This window comes from Malaya genurostris, chromosome 2, assembly GCF_030247185.1.
Source record: "Malaya genurostris strain Urasoe2022 chromosome 2, Malgen_1.1, whole genome shotgun sequence".
Lineage (NCBI taxonomy): Eukaryota > Metazoa > Arthropoda > Insecta > Diptera > Culicidae > Malaya > Malaya genurostris.
Window position 1 is genome coordinate 226,201,430 of NC_080571.1, and position 25,084 is coordinate 226,226,513.

Sequence of the window (25,084 nt, forward strand, 5' to 3'; positions counted from 1 at the left end):
ATACTTGTAAATTAGCAATTTGCGGCAAGTATGCCTGCATACAGAAAACAATTTTACTGGAAATGCACGCAATAAAGTTTTCGTTATTACACTTTTACTTACGTTTCCGATGCATCTTACAGCAGAAGAATTTATTCTCAAAAGCGAACGACAAGAAATTCTTGGACCATTTTACTCTCTTCCAAACTTTAGCAGAGATTAATTTTGCTACTTGTGATATCAATTCAAAAATTCCAAACGCACAAAATTAAAGCAAAATATATATATTTCAGTTCTTTTTCATTATTCTAAGTTACAACGATTTTCTTGTGACTCATTTTTCTTTCTTTGTATTTTATTACGTTGAGTTCCGGCCAACTTACCCACTTGGTTTGGAGTGGAACCGTTCGACCAACCATCTAGATAACAAAGTTTTTTGTTTTTTATTTTGTGCTAACTATGATAAGAGTTGCGCAACTTTTAGTTTTTTTTCTGGGTGTGTTTGGTTGCTGCTACTGCTGCTGCATCTGCTATTGTAGCATTTGAGTGCCGCTGTAGTGCAATGCGTATGTGTGAATGTCAATATTTAGCGCTAATAAATTGTATTTTACTATCCAGCTCTCAAAGTTTTCCTATTCTGCGCGTGGCACAGGGATTCTGTTTCGTGGATTTCAATTTGCCTGGTTATATTTTTTTTCTTTTTCACTCAGTAGTGTTAGTGCTTGACCGTCTGGTTTACTCATGTTTTGTGAAAAAATAGTGCTTCTTGAAAGCGCAGCGCTGGTAGTTTTGTATTTATACGTGTAGGTACTTAATTGTAACTGTAGTTTTTTTTATGGTTGAATCTTATAAGTACATTTTTGCTATAGTACATAGTTTAACTATTATACATGTGTTGGCATTTCCCTATATATAATACAACAATATTTGTGTTTATCATAACATACATTTGACACATTTCTTTATTTTGATTACTCTGTTAAAAATACTGATTGCACTCAATAATTCGAATCGCACGGTTTTGATTGGGCTTTAACGTTCTGCTGGCAACCGAAAGACAAGATTCTGCTATTTCAAGTTTTTGCATAAACCTAGAGGAAACGTTAGAGCGGTCCATTTTGCTTGACCAAAGCTACCATCAAGGTCGAAAGCAGACAATAAACTAGCGTTGTTATGCGAACTAAAAGTAGCGGTACCGCAATCGTCATCGGATCGCATATCGACTAGCAACGAAACAGTCACAGGAAGCTTTGATTTGCAACTTTTATTGGCATGACTCCTCGAAAAGGAACTCAAGCCGTCTGGCGACATTTAATTGACTGTTATCTGAAAATTCTTTTTCGTTCTTCGACGTTCCGAATGACTGAGTTGTGAAACGAAACATGATTTCGGTTTGGTTTTAATGCTTTTTTTCCTCACAACACCGGGTTCATTGAATGAGTCATTTTATGCTTTGTGTACTTTTGTCATATCTGCATGGTATATTGGCTTATTTTTATGTAAGGCATTAACACTATCAAATATCTTATCGCTTTGTTGATTGGCCAATTCCTGATAACTATACAACTTTTCGCTGGACGTCTGCCGCAGCCCTTCTCAGATTAATTAGTTGGTTTTTGTTTGTGGTACGCTTCGCAGCTTGTCTTCTTGTTTATTCACCATAATAGATTATCTAACTTTTTCTCTAAATAATTATAATAAATGTACAAATTGTAGCGCTTATCTACATTTACAATCGCTTGAACTGTGTAACTTGAAATCATCGAAAGCTTAAATTTAGGGCGCCGGACTTTGTCACGACTATCCTCAATATGAAACAAAATGGCAACGGTCAACGGAACAGCAATGTCTCACAATATCGGATATCGGATTCAATGATTCAATATTTCTAATGACGAAAATCTACAGCACCTGATCGTCGGACCGAAGTTACCGTCACTGTCGAGCAGATAAGCCTGAGTGCAGCACTAGCAGGATAACGAAAGGCCACCAACTTGATAGATGCGATCGGAGCGAACCTGAAACGAGACAATATTTTTTATTCGGTGGTGATTCATACTAAAATGTTTAATAGTTTAATAGTCATCTAGCACTTTTTGAAAAATAAACGTTAATCGTTTACGTCACTTATACAGTTCCATCTCCGGAACTAGAAGTGACAGCCATTTGATCTTCGAACTTGATCCACACTTCAGTAGCTTTTAATTGATCCTAGACTTGTTAAATTCGGTTCAACCATCGCTGAGAAAATCGAATCTTAGAGAAAATTGAGTGATAAAAAGGCGGGTGGGTAAAGTCAGGGACATAACTGGATGTCGTGAATACGAAAACAAGTGACATGTTCCTTAACACTTCCGAATATCAATTAGTTGATCAATTGTATGAAATTGTATGTAGAATTTGAAATGATGCACCTAAACTAAAGTACAGACTAGTTACATTTGACATTCTGAAACATAAATATTATGAAATAACCAGTATAGTTCTTTATAATAAAATAATGGTGGCTCTGAAAAGAACCATTTATGAAAGCGTTTGTGATGGAGATTGATGATTTGAATTTGAATTCCGATGGATGCCGCCGACTTCCGTCATCTAATTCCGGGCTGAACTGTTGTACGTGGGTGCGATACTGATATGGTTGGTGTAGGTGTAGCGTTTACAACCGATTATAATCTTCCAATAAAGAAAACATTAATTCGCTGGGTTAATCAAAGATACAATAGGCCTAATTTATTGAACGAAACTATAAATATGCTATAGAGATTCGTTTCTAGCATTCACGAGGGTCAAATTGCGAAATTCTCTACGACATTAAACTTTTTCGCAAAAACAAAGAAGGCATCACTTGATCTCGATTACTGTGAATTTCACACAGCGAAAACCCGGGTAGAAGTGATTTGCAAACCAATACCAAATTCTGTCATTAAAATCAAACATCTCAATGGTAGAAATTAACATTATTTAGTTTGAAATAAGAATCAAAATATCAAAAATCATATCAAAGCTTGCATGAGAAAATAGAAACAAAATAAAAAATTCTGTCATTGTAATATCAAACCAAGAACAAGATATTTATAGAAGATGAATTTATTAATTATTTTATAATCTAGCATTTAGAATAGAGTAATATCTTAAGTATTTCTCTTATCTGATTCTGATGCAGTTTATTCAATGGTATTTTATTTGAAGATAAAACTACTGGGTCAATTTACTTAATGAAATTGAAATAGCTCATCAATAACGAAATAAGATATTATAACTAATCTTGATGTTGAACAGATATTGTACAATGTCTTGATCCCTTGATGAAATATCACGAAAATATCAAGTATCGCTCTGACAACACAGAAACATCAAGCCAAGATATGAAAAATTTGTTATTATTTTGCCTTTTGTTTGCTATTTACACCTACCCGGGAAGTGCAAAAATCTAACCAAACGGTTCTAGATTTGCACTAAACTGAGGATATTTACCTTCGATTTGCGAGCAAAAAATCCTAATAGCTCTTTAGAAAACTTTTAGAGCCTTTAGAACGGCTGATTTTGTGTGATGTTCCCCACCGTTGTCCTCTTTTCGTTGTTTTTTCACCAATTCAAACAACTGGCAGCTGTGACGTAATCGCTCTTGTCGGAAGCGAAACTAGTTTTGCAAACGACACACAATACATCTGCTCGCAGTGGCGATAGAATCCAAACTGATCCAATTTTTTGTTAAGAGGTTTATTTTGACGTGATTTCGTCTGTAGCTTTTTCACTAATCGGTGGTCCTAACGGCTATAAAAATAGCAGCATATAGAATTTTAATTTCGATTATTTCATTTCGGATTTGCATTTCATTGAAAGAAACTATCAGGATGCTTTACGGGATTCATTCCTGCCTTTCAGAAGCACCAAATTGTAGAACTCACTACGATATTAAACACTGTTCGAAACATTTTTCTCGAACGATTTGTTGTACAGCAGCAGATATTTCGTTCTCTTCCTCAGAACGCGTTCTGATTGGCAGGTGTTGACATGGGTCAAATGAGACAGGTTTTTCAATAGTGTACTATTGAAATACTTCAATGCTTTTTGTAGTATTGGTAGTTAGATTATATAAATCCTTTCACAGGACACTGAGCTATGAGCTTTCAAAATACGAGAAAGGCAAACGCGCTTTATGAATTATCCTCTTTGATACTCTTTTATACCAAACATTTCAGAAAAGTTAAATTTTGAATTATTTGAGATTATGTCACACAACTGATAATTTTATCGTAAAATTGTGATCATATTTCCGATGACGTGTAGCAAAAAATATGTTGATTCGTTAGATACAACAAGAGATATTCACGATCAGAAACTTATCACTCTTTCAGAGGGTAAATTTGGGAAAGGCACCCCATAGTAAAGTAAGTCGTATTCACGACAAAACATCGTTTTTTCACTTACGTCATTTATACCATCATATCTCCGAAATTGAGCGTAACAACAATTTGGTATTCGAAATTGATTTACAATTTAATAGTAGCTTTCAAACGAGTCTAGATTTGCTAAGAATGGAGCGGTCAGATTATACCATTATATATCTGGTACCGGAAATGTCATCCGTTTGAGCTTTGAGCATGATTCACAATTCAATAGTAGCTCTGAAAAGAGCCTAAAAAAAATTGAGCGGTAATAAAACAAAGCGTTTTTTCGCTTCAGTCACTTATATAATTATTTCTCCGAAATCGAAAATAACAGTCATTTGATCTCCGAACATAATCTACAATTCAATAGTAGCTTTCAAACGAGCCTATCTCAGAGAAAATTTTGCGTTAAAAACACAACGCGTTTTGTCGGTTGCGTCACTTGTACCATTACCATCATTCAATTTTCTCGGAGATGACTGAGCCGATATTAACAAACTTGAATTCAAATTTAAAGTCTTACAGTCCCACACAAAGTTTTTGAATTTCATTTGTATCCGCCTTCCGGTTCTGGAATTTTGCACCAAAAAATGTAGGCAATATCATACAATTCTCTCGTATATAGTTGAAACAATAGTGTAGTGCAAGATGCGTCAGCGAGTGATTGGGTGGCAGCCGATCAACGCTAGAACGTGTAAGTTGAGAATTAAAGGCCGTTTTTTCAATTACAGCATCATCAACGTGCACTGCTCACATGAAGGGAGACCCGATGACGAGAAAGAAGCGTTATACGTGCAGCTGGAACAAGCCTATGACGGCTGCCCACGCAGAGACGTAAAAATTGTCATCGGTGACATGAATGCCCTGGTAGGAAGGGAGGCAATGTACCGACCGGTAATCGGGCCGAACAGCCTGCATGCCGCATCGAATAACAACGGCCAACGGTGTGTCAACTTTGCGGCCTTCCGAGAAATGGTAGTCAGAAGCACCTTCTTTCCCCGAAAGGATATCCACAAAGCTACTGCATCAGCAACGCTAGGTACGGCGGCACCGAACGTAAGGAACGACTGGTTCGACGACGAATGTGAACAGTTAGTAGCCGAGAAGAATGCAGCTTGGGCGAGCAAGCTGCAACACTGGACGAGAGCAAACGAGGAGCGATACAAACAGGCGCGGAACAGACTAAACTCGGTATCCCGTAGAAAAAAGCGCCAACAGGAAGACCGAGATCGCGAAGCGATGGAACAGCTGTTCCGTGCTAATGACACAAGGAAGTTCTACGAGAAGGTGAACCGTTCGCGCAGAGGCCATGTGCCACAGGCCCATATGTGCAAGGACACCAACGGGGATCTTCTCACGAAAGACTGTGAGGTGATCGAGAGGTGACGGCAGTATTTCGACGAGCACCTCAATGGCGATGTGGCGGAATACGAAAGTGGCGGCGCGGTGGAGGAGGTGGTAAGCCGGTTGAAAAATAATAAGGCCGCTGGCGTTGACCAACTACCAAGCGAGCTACTAAAACACGGTGGTAATGCACTAGTGAAAGCACTGCACTGGGTCGTTACCAAGATCTGGGAGGACGAGATTTTACCGGAGGAATAGATGGAAGGAATCGTGTGTCCCATCTACAAAAAGGGCGATAAGCTGGATTGCTGCAATTACCGCGCGATAACTCTGCTGAACGCCGCCTACAAGGTACTCTCCCAAATCTTATGCCATCGACTTTCACCGATTGCAAACGAATTCGTGGGACAATATCAGGCAGGATTTATGGGCGAACGCGCTACCACGGACCAAGAGTTCGCCATCCGCCAGGTGTTGCAAAAGTGCCACGAATACAATGTGCCCACACATCACTTATTCTTCGTTTTCAAATCAGCCTACGACACAATCGATCGAGAACAGCTATGGAAAATCATGCACGACTACGGATTCCCGGACAAACTGATACGATTGATCAAGGCTACGATGTGATGTGCGTTGTTCGAGTATCGGGGATAAACTCGAGTCCCTTCGAAACTCGCAGAGGGCTACGGCAAGGTAATGGCCTTTCGTGTCTGCTATTCAACATTGCTTTGGAGGGTGTGATAAGAAGAGCGAGGATAGACACGAGTGGCACGATTTTCAGAAAGTCCGTCCAGCTACTTGGTTTCGTTGATGGTATTGATTTTATAGCACGCAATTTTGAGAAGATGGATGATACGTACATCGGACTAAAAGCTGAGGCCAAGTGGATCGTACTAGACATCAATGTGTCAAAGACAAAGTACATGAAAGGCAGGGGCTCGAGAGAAGATAACGTCAGCCACCCATTACGAGTTCTGATTGGTGGTGATGAAATCGAAATGGTCGACGAGTTCGTGTACTTGGGCTCACTGGTGACTGCCGATAATGACACCAGCCGAGAAATTCAGAGACGCATATTGTCAGGAAATCGTGCTTACTTTGGACTGCACAGGACGCTTAGATCGAGCAGGTTCGGGAATTACAGGGTGATGTCTGTTAAAAAATGAAAATAATGTTACACACTTTTCTCGAATATGGCTCAACCGATTCACACAATCACAGATTCAACCAAAATGTCTTAAGATGTTATAAAAAATCCTGTTTTTTATCTAGATCAAACTTCCGGCTCTGGAGATACAGGGTGCTTAGAGTAAAAATGTCATTTTCATAAAGACCAACAATAAAATAACTTTAAATTGGGTAAGAAATTTCTATAGTTTGAAGATCATGACAATCTATAAAAAAATAAACTCATACAAGATTTTCAAAAAATTTTGTTATGATAAATAGTAAAGAAAGTCGCATAAAAAACTATTGATTTTCATTCAAAAAGCAACTTCCGGGTCTAGAATGACATGGGTAATTAGGTTTTCAAACTTTAAACTCACAGAAAATGACGATGCAAAGACACGTAAAACATCGTCTCAATTGGGTCAAAACTGTTGAAATTATTAGATGATGGTGTTTTTTTTTTCATAAATACATTTATTTCATTAGTTTTTCTACGCCGTAGCATCCACCATATATAATACTTTAAACTTAATATATTTCGAATACAGTCAAAAAGATTACTGTTTAATAAAACATACTGTTACTAGTTTCCTCAAATATCATAAAAGTATTTCGGTATTCATCAGTTAATCAACTCAAAAACACTGTTTGTATCAAACGATTAGCTGCTTAAAAAAGTATTTATAAAACTCACCAATTCGAAAATCGGTGTAGCCCAAGTCAGTTAAATCCACCTCAGGAGCTGTATAGTGTACATATGATTCAAACTGTTTGAAAATCAGTAAAGTTATCTTTGAGAAATCGTAGTGCGAATTAAATTTTTGAGTACCTTCCGAATCGAAAACTGAATACCACTACAACTGAGATAAGTTTATTTGGTTATCGACTATCGAAATCTGCAAACCGATAAACCTGATTAATTTATGTGAAATAGACATTTTTTTATTAATCACCCTGTATCCCATAAGCCGAAAGTTGGATCTGACTAAAAAACAAGATGTTTTATAGGATCTTAGAACTATTCATTTGAATCTTAAATTAATTTTAGATTTCATTTGAATCTTAGGTTCAGCCATCTACGAGAAAAATGGGTTTCGCAATTTTAATTTCGTTTCACATTTCATCCTGTAGTTCCGGAACCAGAAATCGGATCCAAACACAATTCCGGAACCTTGTTTAGGACGACTTTTCATATGAATTTGAGTTTGTAGAAAACGGATGAGTCATCTTCGAGAAAATTAAGTGAAATTATTTGTCACACACGCATTTGCTGATCTCGACGGTCTGATGCGAATGGTATATGGGTGTTATGTTCTTCCAACATTTATTACTGTAAATAGGTTAAATCAGTATAATTATGGAATAGCTTTCAACTGGAAAATGCTGCCATCGTGTGGTTTACATATGTCATATTCGAACGATTATGTTGCCAAAAACGAATCGTGCTAAAATCGGTACGAAGCATAATGTCATGAAAAATAATGCTGTACACAGTCTGGTACTTAGAAACAATTGTATGTAACAGTATAAAAAATCGTATTTTCCGTTGATCCCAAGCATTTGCTTGTCATACAGTGCTCAAAACTCCTACTGCTGGAATAGGGGGAAAAGTCGTTTACACAAAAATTTCGATATCTCCGTTAAAAATGGACGGATTTTAACAATCTATGGCTTGTTGGATAGCTATTACCGTGCGGAATCTAAATATGAAAACCTATTCTGTTTTCAAGGTCAATTGTGACAGATAATGTCAAAAAACTGAAAATTTTGACATAAAACTTCGTATAACTCAAAAAGTAAACATCCGATCTCAAAACCATTCAATAGCGTTCTGGGTGACGGGTAGACCTTTTATTTGCGACTTGTTTGATCAAAATCGGTCCAGCCATCTCCGAGATCTCGACCTATTAGTTGACAACACACATACAGTCACACACATACACACACATACACACACACGGACATTTGCTCAGTTCGTCGAGCTGAATCGATTGGTATATGTCATTCGGCCCTCCGGGCCTCGGAAATATTTTCTAAAGCTTGAGCGAATTCTATACCTATTTTTTATATATATAAAAAACCTGTTTTAATCCACCTAGTGGTGTAATGATGCCTTTCTCATATCAATCATACTATTATATATAATACTGTGGTATTCTTCAAAATAATTCTTTGCGATTCTTGAAAGAATAACCGAAATCGGTTTGTTTGACCGTCTGCTGATAAAAACTATCAATTAGAAATGATTTGAGGTCGATTTAGAATTTTTTTAAGGTTTTTCCCCATTTTCAGTGATGGTATACAATTTTTAACCCACTTTACCCTATATTTCCGGATCCGGAAGTCGGATCCGCATGAAATTCAGGAATTACGGGAGCACAGGACCTTCCATTTAAATCTAAGTTTGTGAAAATCGGTCGCGCCATCGTTAGAACATATATTTTCTTTTTTTGCACATTTTACCCCATAACTTCCGAACCGGAAGTCGGATCCAAATAATATTCAGGAATTTTGTATGGGACCTCAAGACCTTTCGTTTGAACCGAAGTTTGTGAAAATCGGTTTAGCCATCTCTGAGAAAAGTTAGTGCAAAAAAAACGTTACATACGCACATACACACACATACACACACAGACATTTTGCGTACTCGACGAACTGAGTCGAATGGTATATGACACTCGGCCCTCCGGGCTTCGGATCGAAAGTCGGTTTTCACAGTGATTGCATAACCTTTCTATATGAGAAAGGCAGAAAGGTAAAAAGGTAAAAAAGGTAAAAAGGTTAAAAGCATAAACGTAAAACTCATCTGATCGCACAAAACAAACGGTTTGCTACAATAATGACGTGTATCAAGTTTCATTCAATCCGGAATATGTAAACTCTGATGATCTGTTACGTATTTTTGGACCTGCTCGTGATAAAACAAAATGCATAAAAGTTGATCAATTTTTAATCGCCGCCAATATGCCGAGACAATACAAAACTCGTGCCCGTTTTGGATGAAAGATAGTAGCAGTTTTTGTTGACACTGTTCGACGTAAACTTGTTATTTGAACGTACCTATACTTTTGAAGGTTTTGTTCTTCAAACCACAACTACAGACAGTCTACCAAACTAAGTACGTTTTAGAGAACTTCGGTCATATTTTGGTTTTGAAATGATCTTCATCTTACTATGTGGAAAAGTTACTTATAATGGTTTCGTCATTCAAAATCACACAATCTAATTTTTTCAGCATTATGTCTCGCTCTTGTTTCATTGTTAAACACTGTGTACTTGATATTAAGAATCAAAATTAACTCACCACTATTGGTTGGTTGCTGCGGAGAAGATCGATCTCGACTTGGTTTGGAACTGTCGGAAGATTTGTGTTCCGACCTATCGACGTCGTTCAGGTTGGATTGGTATTTGTTACCTGAAATAGTCAGTGCAATGAATTTAGACAACAGTCAGGCCGCTATGAAAATCGAACTGCGCATTCAAATGATCACATGACACCACAGTTTACAATGATGAGGATAATGATGATGCTATGAACTAAAAATACTTACCCTTTTCTAAGTAACTGACAGGGGCGATTGTTGTGAGTCCGTACGATAGCTCGAAGGCCTTCGTCGTAGAAACGGTAGTAATGATGTTTTCAGTTGTCGATGGTGGTATCGTTGTGGGTGGACTGGATGCTGCAAAAATAGTGCAGAGAAAAAAAGCCATGAACTAAAGAACCAGAACAATCAGAGATCACATTGGTTTACATCTAACGGCAATTCCGATATGGGTCCCTGTTGCGATTCGAAGTTTTCTCAATACTCTCGGGAAAAGCAGTCATTTAACAACTCTTTAATTATAGTAAATTGTTCAATCAATTGAAAGCTAATTCTCTTAATGCCCTAGGCTGCGGCAAAAGCCTAATTGAATCCAGTTAGTGTATTCCATTAGACATATTTTTTTTGCTCTGCTCCGGTCACAGCGAATGCTTCATCGAACAAACAATTGATACCGCATCTGCAGCTGCGACCAAACGACGTCTTGGGGCGAAAGAAACCTTTGCAACAATGATTACTGTCCGTGGGTTTTTCTCCGCTTCCCTCTGCCCGTAGCCCGTAAGCTGTTCTCGTTTCTTCATATTTTATAGGAGCATTTCCACCCGCAACCGGTGTGACTTCGGAGACAGCCAGTCAATCATCTGTAAAACTCAATTGGTACTCGACAATGTCCTTTTGAAACTTGCTGAAATGCCATCGAATGAAGTGATCGTGTTGCCAACTGTTTCTAATCGAATCTGGTAAATAACATAAATTTGGAAAAGTCGAAAAAATTTAAAAACTGACTAACATTGTTCATGGCGTTGATGAAAATTTCGAATCGTGCGATTACTCCCTGAGTACTAGACTGCCAAAACAAGAAAAAAAACATCAACCGAGATGACAACACTTCCAAACCATAGCATGTACGATGATACCTCAGAGCGAAACATGCGGTATTTTGCCGCCCCCACCTCAACACTTGTCGAACGCTGAGGGTAACTTCTGAAAGCATAAAGGCATTTTCACACATTCACTCCCACCACCACTTTTCGGGTTCGGGTTGCCACACACACACACTCACAGCCACTGCCACACGTCACCGCCTTGCTCGAGCTCATGCCTTTACGCCTTTCTCATGAGGGATTCTTTGCTCGTTCGGTCCCCTCGGGGGAGAAAACCGGAACAGAATAATGTGTTGGATTTTTCCTGGCCCCGGCTGGCGTTTGTTGCTTCGGTGGATCCTCCATCAGCTGAACGGCTTGTGTTGTACTTTTTGATTAAACTCAATCTGTCCTTCAGGGGATTTCAGTTCACTTGCCTCTTCTGCTCTGGTTCTGGTTCTGGATCTTGCCGTGCGACGGGAATGTCTTCGGCGGTTGCTGGCTTGCTGACATTGTAACGGAAAGCGCTTGACTTTAATCCGACAACTCTTCTGGGCGGATAGGAAGTAGATTATGTGGCATTATGATTAGGAGGGGAGAGTTTTTCTTTTTTTTTTCAATAGGATGTTTTGACTGTCGTTTGTCGCCGTGAGACATAACATTACTCATTTAATAATAAACGCTTAGTCATTAATAAAAATATTATAGAACTCATGAAATATTTCATTCCTAGAAGATCAGTGTATTCGGAAAATCTACACAACAAAAAAATTTGAATTTTACAAATTAATTAAACCCTCATACGATGTAATTCATAAAGACCTAATTTGTCAAATGACCGAAAATTTCATTTGTAATGACTTAATGTTAGATTAGCTTGAATTTTACTGGTTTCGACTGTAACTTACACTCTGCTAGCAGGTTCGACTGTATGAATTTAAATGAACCTTTTATCATCCAAGCTGATGTATGCTTCTGTGGCTCAGTCGTTTAACAGACGTACTTTGCGATCCAATGATTTTCATTTCAATTCGCGGCGGTCACTATCAGTATTCGTTTTTCTTTATGTCAATGAATTGCATAGCATGGAATTTTAGACACAATATTAAATGTTCTTCCACGTAAATTTGCGTGAACTGCGACGCTCTATTTATGTGCATCTAATAAGATATAAATTTTTTTTTAGCAGCATGTAACTTAGAAAAATTTACATCTTAATAGATGCACATACAAGGAGCGTCTACAATCACAATTCAAAGCATGTAAAGATAAGTCATATCATTAGCTTCACAGTTAATTTAGATGAAGCATCGATACAGACGCAAAATTTATTTTTACATGTTAGTAGATGTAATATTGAAGAAACTACGGCATTCTTGAACTTATGTCGAGCGTAAGTTTCATTTTTTTTTTCTAAGAGTGTACGTGAAGGAGTTTTGAAATGGCAAACGAATGATTTGTGTATATAAAGTAAAATATCGAAGCCCGTTTGAATAGTAATTGTTTAGCGCAAAACTGCTACAATCTGTTCAGTGGCTTAATTGTGCCTTTCTCATAGGCGCGGGTTTCGTCGAAATTTTTCCCATGACCTGAAAGGAAAACATGCAGGAAGGCTATTAATTAGCAATACCTACCGACAGAACAAGCTTTAAGCATAATTGTGAAAATTTATCACATCACCCGTGTGTTAGTCATGTGACTAACTAGGATTTAATTCACCAGTGTAATCTCATTCAAAAGCAATAGGATCATTCCAACGTTTTTCTAACTGCTGGATTATATACTTGTAGAAGGATTTGTTATTTGCCTCAAAATTGCTTTACATCCAGCAATTGCTTTTTCTTTTTAAGAATTTATTACCGGTGAGTATCATTTTGAGATCAGCGAATAGCCAGTAGTCACTGGGGGCCAGATCTGGACTATGCGGTGGATGTAGAAATCAAAAGTGTTATTCGTTCTTTTTGGCCATCGTTACCATCGACTTGTGAACTGGCACATTGTCTTGGTGAAAATGTGTTCTACATTTGATTTTTGCATTCAAACAATCTAACAACGCTATACTATTGTGGGCAAAAAGTAGTATGACTTTTGAATTATATTTCGCGTGGAAACCTTATTCGTCGAAATTTTCTAGGTGGAAATGACTGTCAGTGACATCTCCCAAGTAGCATGTTAAGTTGCTGTCCTGTATTTTTCTACTGATAGTGCAATTTATCAAGTAAGTTTATATTACAGGGTCCGGCACTCGAAATGTAACCAATTAAAAAGGCCATAAATTCAGTTTGGAAAATTACTTTTACTTAATTCAAAGTACAAAATGTGTAAAAATAATACAAAATTCAAAATCAATTCACTTTTGCTCGATATGACCACCTTTTGCCTTGACTTGATGACTTGAGAGAGCGAAGGAGTTGCTTCGTTTGGCCGAATGTGACTTGCAGGTATTTTGGCCCACTCGCGGACAATAGCTTTTTTCAGCGCCTCGAGACTGGTGTATCTTTTAGTTCGGACTTTGCTCTCCAAAATGGCCCAAAGAGAATAATCCATTGGATTCGCATCTGGTGAATTCGAGAGCCATTGTGTGGACGTGATGAAGTTCGGAACGTTGTTTTTCAGCCATTCTTGGTTCACTCGAGCTTTGTGAAACGGTGCCGAGTCCTGCTGAAACGTCCACGGTCTGCCATCGAAATGTTTGTCTGCCCACGGCTTCAAAGCAACCTCCAGAATACTTTCCCGATAATATGTCGCATTTACCTTGACGCCAGGCTCGATGAAAACGATTGGAGAGAACCCATCTGCGGTTACAGCGACCTAAACCATTATCTGTTGCGGGTGCTGCCTCCTGGTGGCCAATCGATGACTCAAATTCTCGTATGAACGGTCGGTCAAGTAAACCCTATCGTTTTGAGAGTTTACGAATTGCTCAATTGGAAAAATTTTCTCGTCAGAAAACACAATGTTCGGAAATTAACCGCTTTCGGCCAAACGAAGCAACTCCTTCGCTCTCTCAAGTCATCAAGTCAAGGCAAAAGGTGGTCATATCGAGCAAAAGTGAATTGATTCTGAATTTTGTATTATTTTTACACATTTTGTACTTTGAATTAAGTAAAAGTAATTTTCCAAACTGAATTTATGGCTTTTTTAATTGGTTACACTTCGAGTGCCGGACCCTGTACTATGCTAGTAACTGTTGTCTTATGGAAAAAGCGCAATTTTCTGTGTTGTGCAACATATCTTTAAGTTCTTCCGTTATTACGAACATTTATTCACAATGATTGTGCAACTGATACAAAACTCATGCGTCGATCCCATCACAGAGGCGGTAATAAAATCAGCAAAAAAAAACAATTGTGAAACTCGTGAAATGTAAACAATAAATGGAATGACGTTTACAAAAACATAACGGGGACGGGCATAGCGTGATGGGTAAGTCAATACCTTTCACGCAGCCTGCCTGGGTTCGATTTCCAACCCCGCACATAGGGTCAAAAAGTTTTTCTGGTCCGAAGAGGCGAATGACCTTGAGGTTAAAACCTCTACCATCAAAAACAAAAAAAAAAACATAACAAACCTAAGTTCTAATAAAAAGTTTCAAATTTGATTTTCAATACAACTGCTCTTAGCACAAACATGGATCTTGTAAAATAATTTGCACATGAAAAATGATAATGCTACATATTGTAGAATTGATCTGTTGTGTTTTTGTAAATGAAAAATCGACAACGAACTGCTTTTTTATGGTGAAACATGTATTCGTACGCATGAAATTTTCGAGCACCTTTGAATTAACGTGTTTTGATGATTGTACACCAACTTCTGTGAAAATAACAATCTATTATTTTTAAAGAGAATCATCGGAATGGTGTCTAAAATACATATATTAAAGCATACTTAAAATTTCCAGACGGTTTTGATCAAACTAATGTATTATTGAACCTGAAAATCTCGAAATGAATTTTTCTTCAATCTTTTAAAATATGGCATCGATAGTAACAGTGAGTTGAATAGAAAATGGTTCACGCAACGTAATGATTTATATTATCTAAATAACGGGATATATTAACATGAGAATATTTCAGAGAGAAATATTATACGTTTTGTTTTTATTTTAAACAAACTAGTTGAATTAAGTAACAATACAGTATAAAGATTCATCTTAACGGGCCCGACATTTGTGTTACGCACTGTAGGTATTATTTTGGCAAGCCCATGTGTTGGAGTTGTACAAACAAGTTGCTCAAACAGTATCATGAGAGTAACTTTGATGAACTTAACTTTTCGTTCAAAAGTGATGTCAGATCTGCTCATTATTTCAGCAAGATGAAAACCAAACACAATTGTTCTGATTAGGTTTTGTTTTCATTGAGTATGTAATGTTGTATTTCCGCAATATTTATGATAATATTCTAATCTTTGTAAGTTTTGTTTTTATTTCAAATAGATAAATCTTGCATAACGTTTTTGTAAGTTATTGATTTCATATCATTGGTTTTTCTAAACATGTCGAAAACAACCCACAATGATCTTCAATTTTATGAGGCAGCCGAAACTATGCAGACTTAATAGCAACTTTTTTTTCACAATAAAGTTCTAATTCGGTTTATCAATTTTTATCTTGAGGAGAGAATCATTTTGTTAATTTTTCTTCCACAAGAGATTAATAATCATTTCGACAAATTTTGTGTCCAATACAATGACAGCCATTTGGAAATTTGTTTATTAGTTGCACAATTAGTGTAGTTACTTCCATTTTACATGACGATGTGAAATTTTTTACAGAACTTCTACAACTGTTAGTGCAATATGGACAAGTTGGTGATCTGCTGCATAGTTGATTTAGACGTACTGAAAGTAGTTCTACAGTGATTTTTTCGGCAGTATTGTGAAACTTTACAATGATAAATTGCACAATCAATTTAAATATGTTTGAAAATCTTTCTGAACATAGACAAAATAAATAATAATTCTAAAACAATTGTAGAACATCTCGAAATTTCGATAAGTTACATTTGCTACTTGGGCTGTGCCAAGTGTCACGTTAAAATATTCATAAGTGTTTAGTAAACGTCTGTCTTTCTGAAGTATTAAGGGACTGTTAGGGTCTAACACTTTTGAAGAATCATTTATTTCTGTTTTTGTATTTTCTTATAGAAAAAAATATTTAAAGAATATTCTGTGAAATTTTTAAGCCTATTGAAGCAAAACTCTGGAAGTTATGGGCCTTAACCATTGTTTATCTCATACTGAGAAGAAGTAAGAACTCGGCGCAAATATTTTTGGATATTTTGGAAATATTCTTAAAATATTTTACTATAATAAAATACAAAAAAAAGATATTTTTGAATGTGTTAGACTCCAGAAACCCGTTTTTCTCGAAAGTAGGTTTTGAAAGTCCGTGTCCCTCGACATTCGAAAACTACTTCATATATTTTTTTCAAATTTTGCACACATTTTATACATGTAAAATATCAGACCCATCGATTTCCGTTCGTTTTTTGTTCCTTTGGAGAGGTGTTACTGCTTCAAAATGTCGGATTTTTTCATGAAAAATTTCATTTTTGATTCTAATCCACCAAAATTCGAAAAAAAAAAACAAACAAAAACATTGGAGAACAACATCCACCTTAACTATACTGCTTTGATTTGTTGACTTCTGATTAGTCTGCGCTAAGATACAATGAACGCCGCAAATCATGATATCTAAGAAGCGTTCTCAAAGAACATCCTTAAAATGAAATGATAGCTAAAAAACTGGAAAAAATAGTTTATTTTTATTTCACAAGCAAGTGTTTTTGACTTGTACAAGTTGTTCAAAGAGGATCTAGATCCCTTGAAAACGAACCACGTCCAGGACGGCCATCAACATCAACTGATCATACTCGCGTCAAAAAAATTAAGGAATTGGTGCTCGAGAATCGACGATTAACAGTCAGAAACCTTACTGGGATAGCTGGAATATCGAAAGTATCAGTAAAAAATCAGAAATAGTTCTAATATCGGAAAGATCATTTGGACCTAAGAAAAGTCCACTAATTTTTTTTCGAAAACAGCATTTTTATTCTTCGTGATTTTTTTTGCCAAAAATTCAACCAATTCCGAAATGTCCTGATTTAGCTCCGTGTGACTTCTGACTATTCAGCAAATTTAAACGACCGCTCCGGGGAAACCGTTTTGAGTCAATTGTGGACATCAAACGTGAAACGCTAAAAAAAAATAAAATTCTGGATAATGTCTTGTTATTTTTTACCCACTGTAGTATAGTATTCCCTAATGATTTTTCTCCATTTCTCATACTAGTCGATGAAGATTATATTAAGTGCATCCCAAAATACTCAGCCCAATAACTTTCCCAGCTGACTATTTTGCCTTCAGACGCTTTGAACGTGGTTCACCAGCTGCAGTCCACTTATATGATAATCGTTTTGCTTCCGGAGTAATGTTATGGATCCATTGTCACATATCGGTGTGAAGTCTCACTCTGTTGCTCCGTAACCGGAAGTGAAATCTGAACAGAAGTCAAAAGCAGTCTATTTTTATATATGTTAGCCGTTTTATTTTAGTTTTATTTTGTGAAAATCGACTTAGCTGTTTCTGAGAAAATGAAGAGAGTTCCGTTTTTAAGTTTTCGACTACTATTTCGAGTATTTCTAAAATCGGGAGATAGGAACTATTTGGTCAGCAACTAGCATAACATATAAATTGAAATAGTTTTGAGCCAAATTTAATAGAATTTTTACATTTTATTCGCATTATCGCTCTATATGACTGGTTTTAATTTCATACACACTACCTTGTATTTCCGGAAATATGTTTCCCAGTGTTCGTAAAGAATGAGAAATTATGTTTGCCAGTTTTCTGATATAAATGTAGCTGTTCTTTTCTTAAAGTAAGCCTATTGTTATTTTTTCCCTGATCTTACAAAAATGTACCCATGTTTGTATATAAAACAATCTGGTACTGCGAATAAACAAGCTAGTGAGAAACGAGTGACATGTAAGAAATTGCTCAGAATTGAAGAATGAAGTACAAAATGAATAGCTTCTTCTACAGGGATTGCGTAAACGGGTTTTCTAAAAAGTGTTCCAAAAATTGCGAAATCTCGCGGAAAGTAGTATTGCCAAATTAGTTGAACTAGGCTTTGTGGAAAAATATCTGCTTAACAAAACATTTCAAATGCTTGTATGGATGTTCAGAGTCAGGAAACAGTACAAGCAAAAACAGAAATACCAATATAGCCAAACAAATTCCAACATGATTGTTTGCAGTCAGAAAACATTAGATACGACGTCAGTAACATCAATAGAGACAACGGACTCAAACGTTCCAGAATACATCCAAAAAGTTAATATAGATTTTTTCAACGAATCAATCTCGAGTATTGCCGTTACCACAATTGACAAAACAAGGGCTGAACAATTTCAACTTTTAACTGTACTGCCTAAGCTACGGATAGCCGAGGAAAAAAAATTCAATATTACGATTTATACGGCAACGGAAGCAAAAAAATTACTGAATGAGAGCGGTACGCATTCTACTATTGGATCGAGGGCAGCCAAGATGAAAACATGAAGGACACCGTTATGTAATTTTACGAGTATAATTAAACCAGTCGGAAATAGCTAAACTGCTCAAATAAGGTAAATGATTACTACATTGTGAGAAGAATACAACCGATTTAAGGAATTGAACACTGAAATACAAATTGGATATTTATCCTTTGCTCATCTTCGGCCTAGGAATTACAAACTATTATCAGGCTTAAGGACTCATAACGTGTGTGTATGTACCATTCACGGAAATGTAAATCTCTTCATCCTATATATTGAATTAAAATTGTATACAAATAGTTTGACATGTGAAAATATCAAATGCGAAAATTGTATAGATTCAGCCTCATTAGAAAAGAAGTTTATTGAAAGAAATGGATGAAAAATGTATTGATAAAATTATTTTTGAACAATAGTTCATAACTAACAAAAGATGCCAGATCTGCAGACTTCGTATATAGTGCTGCAGACATTGACTGTTGCGGACTTTTTTGCAGACTTTTGAAGATCGAGTTTTTCGCAGACTTTCGTCAAAATTTACAAACTATTAAAAGTGCGGCGACTTTTTTTATTTTTTGCTCGCTTTGCAGTTTAGCGTATCATCCCCTTAACAGAAATTGCTGCCAGCAAGAGAAACTTGCTGACTGCAGACATTTTTTTCAGATTTACTGACTTTTGCAACCCTGTCTGAAGATATTTCTAATTTTTACCTGGCATCACTGCAACTGACAGATGCAATATAGAAATGTTTATACAACAGAAGGAAGAGTTTGATTCCTATTTTGTTCAAAAGGTAGAGAAATTGATACCACATAATTTAATTAAAAGAAGGCAGTGTACTGGTTTAGCAAAATACAAAAAATAACTTGCAGGAAGGAGAATTTTTAGCTATATGTGATTTTTCAGAAGACACTCTTGTACTGCAAGATGAAAATCAAAGTCCCCAATGGAATGCGCAGCAAGCTACTATTCATCCACTTGCGATTTATTTCAAGCGAAACAGCATGCTCAATCATTTAAGTTTTGTAGTTATTTCCGAAGATTTGCGTCACATTTCTAAACCTGTTAACTTATTTATCTAAACAAAGACCGATTTTATACGACGAGAAAAACAGTTACATGTGAACTAAATTCATTTTATATCCGATGGAGCTGCATCACAATATAAAAATGAAAGAAACTTTTCCAGTCCGATATAAGAATAACTATGATATAAATGTTGAATTGCACTAAGGAGACCATGTGATGCCGTAGGAGCAACAATAAAACGCATGGCTACAAGGGCAAGTCATACTAAGGAACGAGAACATTCCGTTATAAATGCGAAGAAACTATTCGATTGGGCTCAAAAATGAAAGGAGGAACAAATAAAACGGATTTTCTTTTCCTTTGTAACTACATTAGAGTATGTAAATACCAAGCAACATCTTAATGAACAATATTCAAAAGCAATTACAATTCAAGGAACACAAAAATACCATTTATTCATCCCAGTTTTTGTAGATAAAATGGAAATTAGACGATTTTCAAATTGTAATGCTAGTATACAAATTTTAGATATTATCAAACAATATGAAATCTTAAGTTTACGTTTCGTCTTCGACTCATCAGTGCGTCAGCAGATTATGCTGACGCAAACCCCCGGATCAACATAATCCGCTGAGCAGACGTAAAGTTAATGCTACTTGCAAGACACTTTTTTATTACACAAAGGAGTGTAACGTCTAAACTGTTTCGTTCGAGACGTCAGTTTAGACGTTACACTCCTTTGTGTAATAAAAAAGTGTCTTGCAAATAGCATTAACTTTACGTCTGCTCAGCGGATTATGTTGATCCGGGGGTTTGCGTCAGCATAATCTGCTGACGCACTGATGAGTCGAAGACGAAACGTAAACTTAATAAAATGGTTATGTGCACCTAGCATAAATTTGGGGGTAAAAACAAGCTTTTTCCCCTTCAAATTACCAATATGAAATCTTCAATAAATGCGACTCTTGAATATTGTATAAGAACTTAAAATAAAAGTCTTTCGGGAAAAACCATTTATTTTAATAAAATAAAATAACCATCCAAAAATCGTTACAAGAATAAAAACTTTCCGACTTTTTTTTCAAACCGCCGTATCTCAAGAACGGTAGCATATAGCAAAAGTTTGATGAACATCGTTTTAATTGGAAATTTAACGTTCTTTTATAGAATTTTGTTAAAAATTTAATAATTTTTTTTCATGATTTTCAAAAATTTGCATTATTTTAAAAATATGTAGCATTTTCAAATATTATCTCTCCATTCTAGAAACTTGGCAAAATTTTACTTTGCATTTCAGCTACAACATATAAAAAAAACCTTCTTAATCCACCTAGTGGTGTGATAATGCCTTTCTCTTCTTTCATAACAGTCTCATGAAAATATGTTTCATACTTTTATTAAATAATTTTGGATACTAATTTTGACACCAATTGATTCAGATTGATTCGAGTAGTTCACAAAAGCATGCTTCAGTGTTTATGTCACACAGTCAGCATCATTTTCCAAACTAGTGCTTGACATTTGCGTTGCCTATTTGTATGAGAACAGTGATGCTAATCTAAAAATAGCCTTCTCAGTCCACTTAGTGGAATTTTCATATATCTTGAAAAATCACCATAGGGGGGAGTACATGAAATTTTCGAAATCGAAAAAAAATTTTTGATGCCAAAAGGCTTAGAATTGCATGAAACGTCGAGATTTAGTGTCATCTCGAAAAAAAAATTTTTTTTTTAAATCGACTTTTTGGGACTCAAAATTCAAAATTTCCCAGAGTCATAGAAAGTTGATTTTTAAAAAAAAAATTTTATTTGAGATGACACTAAATTTCGATGTTTCATGCAGTTTTAAGAGTTTCGGCATCAAAAAAAATTTTCGATTTTGGAAATTTCATGTACTCCCCCTATGGTGCTTTTTCAAGATCGAAACTTGTCAAACCTTTACCAACGGGTAGCACCCCTTACGCATGTCCGATTTAGGTCAAATTTTGCATGAAGGCTTTTTTCGAGGTGCTTAAACTTTTGAGAACTAGAGCTTAACGAAAATAGAGGTGATCCCAAAATTTTGGCACCCTCATATATATAAGAGCAGTAAAAATCAATGTGTTTTGTCGGTTACGTCACTTATACCATCATATATCTGGAACCAAAAGTCACAACCATTTGATCTTCGAACTTGATCAATGGCCCGATAGTAGCTTTCAAACGAGCCCAAGTTTGTTAAAATCGGTTCAGCCATCTCTGAGAAAATTGAGCGCGTTCAAATATCTTCGAAAAGTGCACACACACACACATACACACACACAGACAAATTCCGATCTCGTCGAACTGAGTCGAATGGTATATAATATTATGGGTCTCCGAGGCTCCGTTCGAAAGTCGGTTTTTCCAGCAATTCTAATACCTTTCTATAGAGAAAGGCAAAAACAAAAACACATTTTTTAAGATATTGGAATTTTAAGTGTTCTTTTTAAGATAAAATCAAACAAAAAATTTTTTCAACTGTGCTAAAATTTTTACATAGTTCTTATAATTGTCAAAAAATTGTAGAAGACACCATATCAATCGAGCCCACCGTTTCTGAAACATATATTATTAAAAATATTCAAGAGATTTTTGCTTAGTGCCTTCTTAAGAGTAAGGCCAGAGTAAAAATGGCAAACTTATGATGCAAATTGTCTCTTTTGAATGCATATGCCAAATTTGAGCCAAATAAAAAAAATAAAGGAACAAATCGATCTTCGATTGTACGAGGAATTGCTCTAGACTAAAAAATCAGCAGAAGCTCGTGTCGTCGCTCTAATCGAATGATAATATAGTGTGAAAATTGCCTGATCGTTAAAAAAAATTAAAATGCGACCTCTGATTCTGAATTTCGATTAGGTTTGAAAAAACTTTTATCACAAAATTACCAATTTTCGCTTCATTTAAAAAATCATAACAAAACTTTGATGTAATAGATAAGATATAACAACGACGCGGATAAAGGCTACAGAACATGAAAGGTTACATCTTCATTTTCTGCAAAAAAGTGATTAATTTCCATCCCATCACGCCAACTTTGTCGGAACAGCAAACACAACTCACCTGTTGCTTCCGAAAAGTTTATCTCAAGTGGTAACGTTTATGTAAAAACGTATGATTGTTCCATTTGGCTACAATCGGTGGCAACCATAAAATCTTTTCCTTCAAGTCAGCGATCAGCAACAGACAATGTGTGCACGCGGGCATAAAGACGATGCTTCTGACATAATTTTGCCACGCGGAACAGGACAGGAGGTGTCAAGTGTTACATGCTCGGGAAGCAGCACAATTTAAGCACATAAATGTCCCTCTGTCTGGTGCCGCTCTAAGTAGAAGGAAAGCATTCGACGCTCTAGCTCCAGCAGGCGATACCCAGCCGGGCCAGGAGTCGGGTGTCATGCTGGCAAGCCACACGTCTTCTGCTGCTCGGAAAATGTCACATCAAGCACGACCGGATCCTGCTGCCGTACTGTTGGGTCTTGATTTTATTCACACGTACCCACTTTGTGTTCGGATTGAATCAGATTTACTGATACACTGTTGGAACATTTCTATTCGAGGTTGATGATCATTGAATTGACAGTACCGGATGAGTATATTTGTCGGATAGTTTCTGCTTTATTCGTAGATGATAGCTTGAAATCGGATCCCAGAGTATTACGAGCTTAGTTTCAATGGTTGTTGAGCGATGAGATGAAAATTATCACCTATCCATTCGAAGCTAATGTTAATCGCCATCGAACGACGAAGGATCGCTCCAATGTTTACATAAAGCACACAACAAACACTTCCAGGTTTCCCAGCCCAAAGTAAATCTGTACTCTGAATATTCGACCAAAATGTTAGCGCCACATGGACGCCTCCTTGGATTAACAATTGAATGATAACTCTATTAGAGCTTGAACGGCTACACAGAAAAAAATAATGAAATTCACACGACATGTAAATAGCATTCAATTCAATTGCCTGCACCAAATATGTGCATGAACATTTATGTAAGTTCACAAAATATTTTTATCCGTGTATGTCGTTGTTTTAACAAAACACGATGCGTTCTCATAAATATTGTGTTCAAGGAGGCGCACGGTACGTTATCTGATTTACGCATTTGTGTGTGTTTATTATGATTACTTAGAATTGATTAGTGTCACCAAATGGCGCGAAAATACCGTTCAAGCTTTTGCGCGCCCTGAATTGTTCATCGTTTCATCGAACTCTGTCTGGTGAAGTGTTGTTTACCGTCGATAGCCTCTGATTCACTCAACTGCATCGCACTCGTCACTATCCGGATTAAGCACTCCCATTGTGCCGCATCGTACCATCATTTCTACCGGGCACAAATAAATTCACACCACGAACAAACTGACAAAACTGGCTTGTTTACTTACAGTATAATCTGATTGTCCCGTCGGTCTCGCCACGTGGATTCTTGGCGATGCACTTGTAGATCCCGTAGTCACTGTGCTGCACCTCGATGATGTACAATCGCATTACCGCTTTGTATGATGGTGTCCCGGATACTGATTCAGTCCTGGGGAGAATGACACAACGATTAGATTCAGTTGGAGCTGGAAATGGAATCGGCTCTTATGCTAATTCTCAACAAAATAGTTGTAAATTCAAATAGAATTTAGTAATTGTTTGTTTCTACTAATGCATTGTAACACGTCTAGTTGTATCGAGAAATTATTTAGACGGTGGTGTAATGTTTCTAGAATCAACTTGAAGCACAATTCTTAATCGTTTTCGAGTGTTCGAAAAAGATTAAGTATTGTATTTGTATCGCAAAACGAAAAACAAAATAAAGTGTTTATCAAAATGAAGATGTAAAAATTGGTTGATTGATTGATTATAAGGTTTATTTTGGTTATAGCCATTAGGTGTTTCACCGAGGACAAATGATGTAAAGAGGCTTTTATTACAACAGTGAATATTAAAAGTGCATGATATCTGTGAAATTTTCGAAGTAAAAACTGCTTCCAAACAAAAAAACTTGATATATGCTGTTTGAAAGGATTTATATTGGAGATGTTTTTCCCAAAATTTAATCCCTTCAACTGCCATATTGGTGGAGTTAGGGTGGTTCTTCTGATTTTCATTCTATTGAAATTTTACAAAAACCCCTTTAGAAAAATAATTGAAAAAATCAGGAATATTTTAGGAATTATGAGAAATATTTCTGATTTTTTCAGA

General features: G+C 36.4%; 1 protein-coding gene across 1 annotated transcript in view; it reads right to left on the reverse strand.

Moving 5' to 3' along the window:
- Positions 1-247: 247 nt before the first annotated feature.
- LOC131427848 (lachesin-like) overlaps positions 248-25,084 on the reverse strand; it is a 230,169-nt gene continuing 205,332 nt past the window's right edge. Inside the window, exons 8-11 of the mRNA XM_058591392.1 lie at positions 24,280-24,422; positions 10,442-10,570; positions 10,195-10,305; positions 248-1,997 (exon numbers count right to left, since the gene is read on the reverse strand). Of these exons, the coding sequence (XP_058447375.1) occupies positions 1,915-1,997; positions 10,195-10,305; positions 10,442-10,570; positions 24,280-24,422 (466 nt within the window). The 3' untranslated portion in view covers positions 248-1,914. The remainder of the gene's footprint in view (positions 1,998-10,194; positions 10,306-10,441; positions 10,571-24,279; positions 24,423-25,084) is intronic.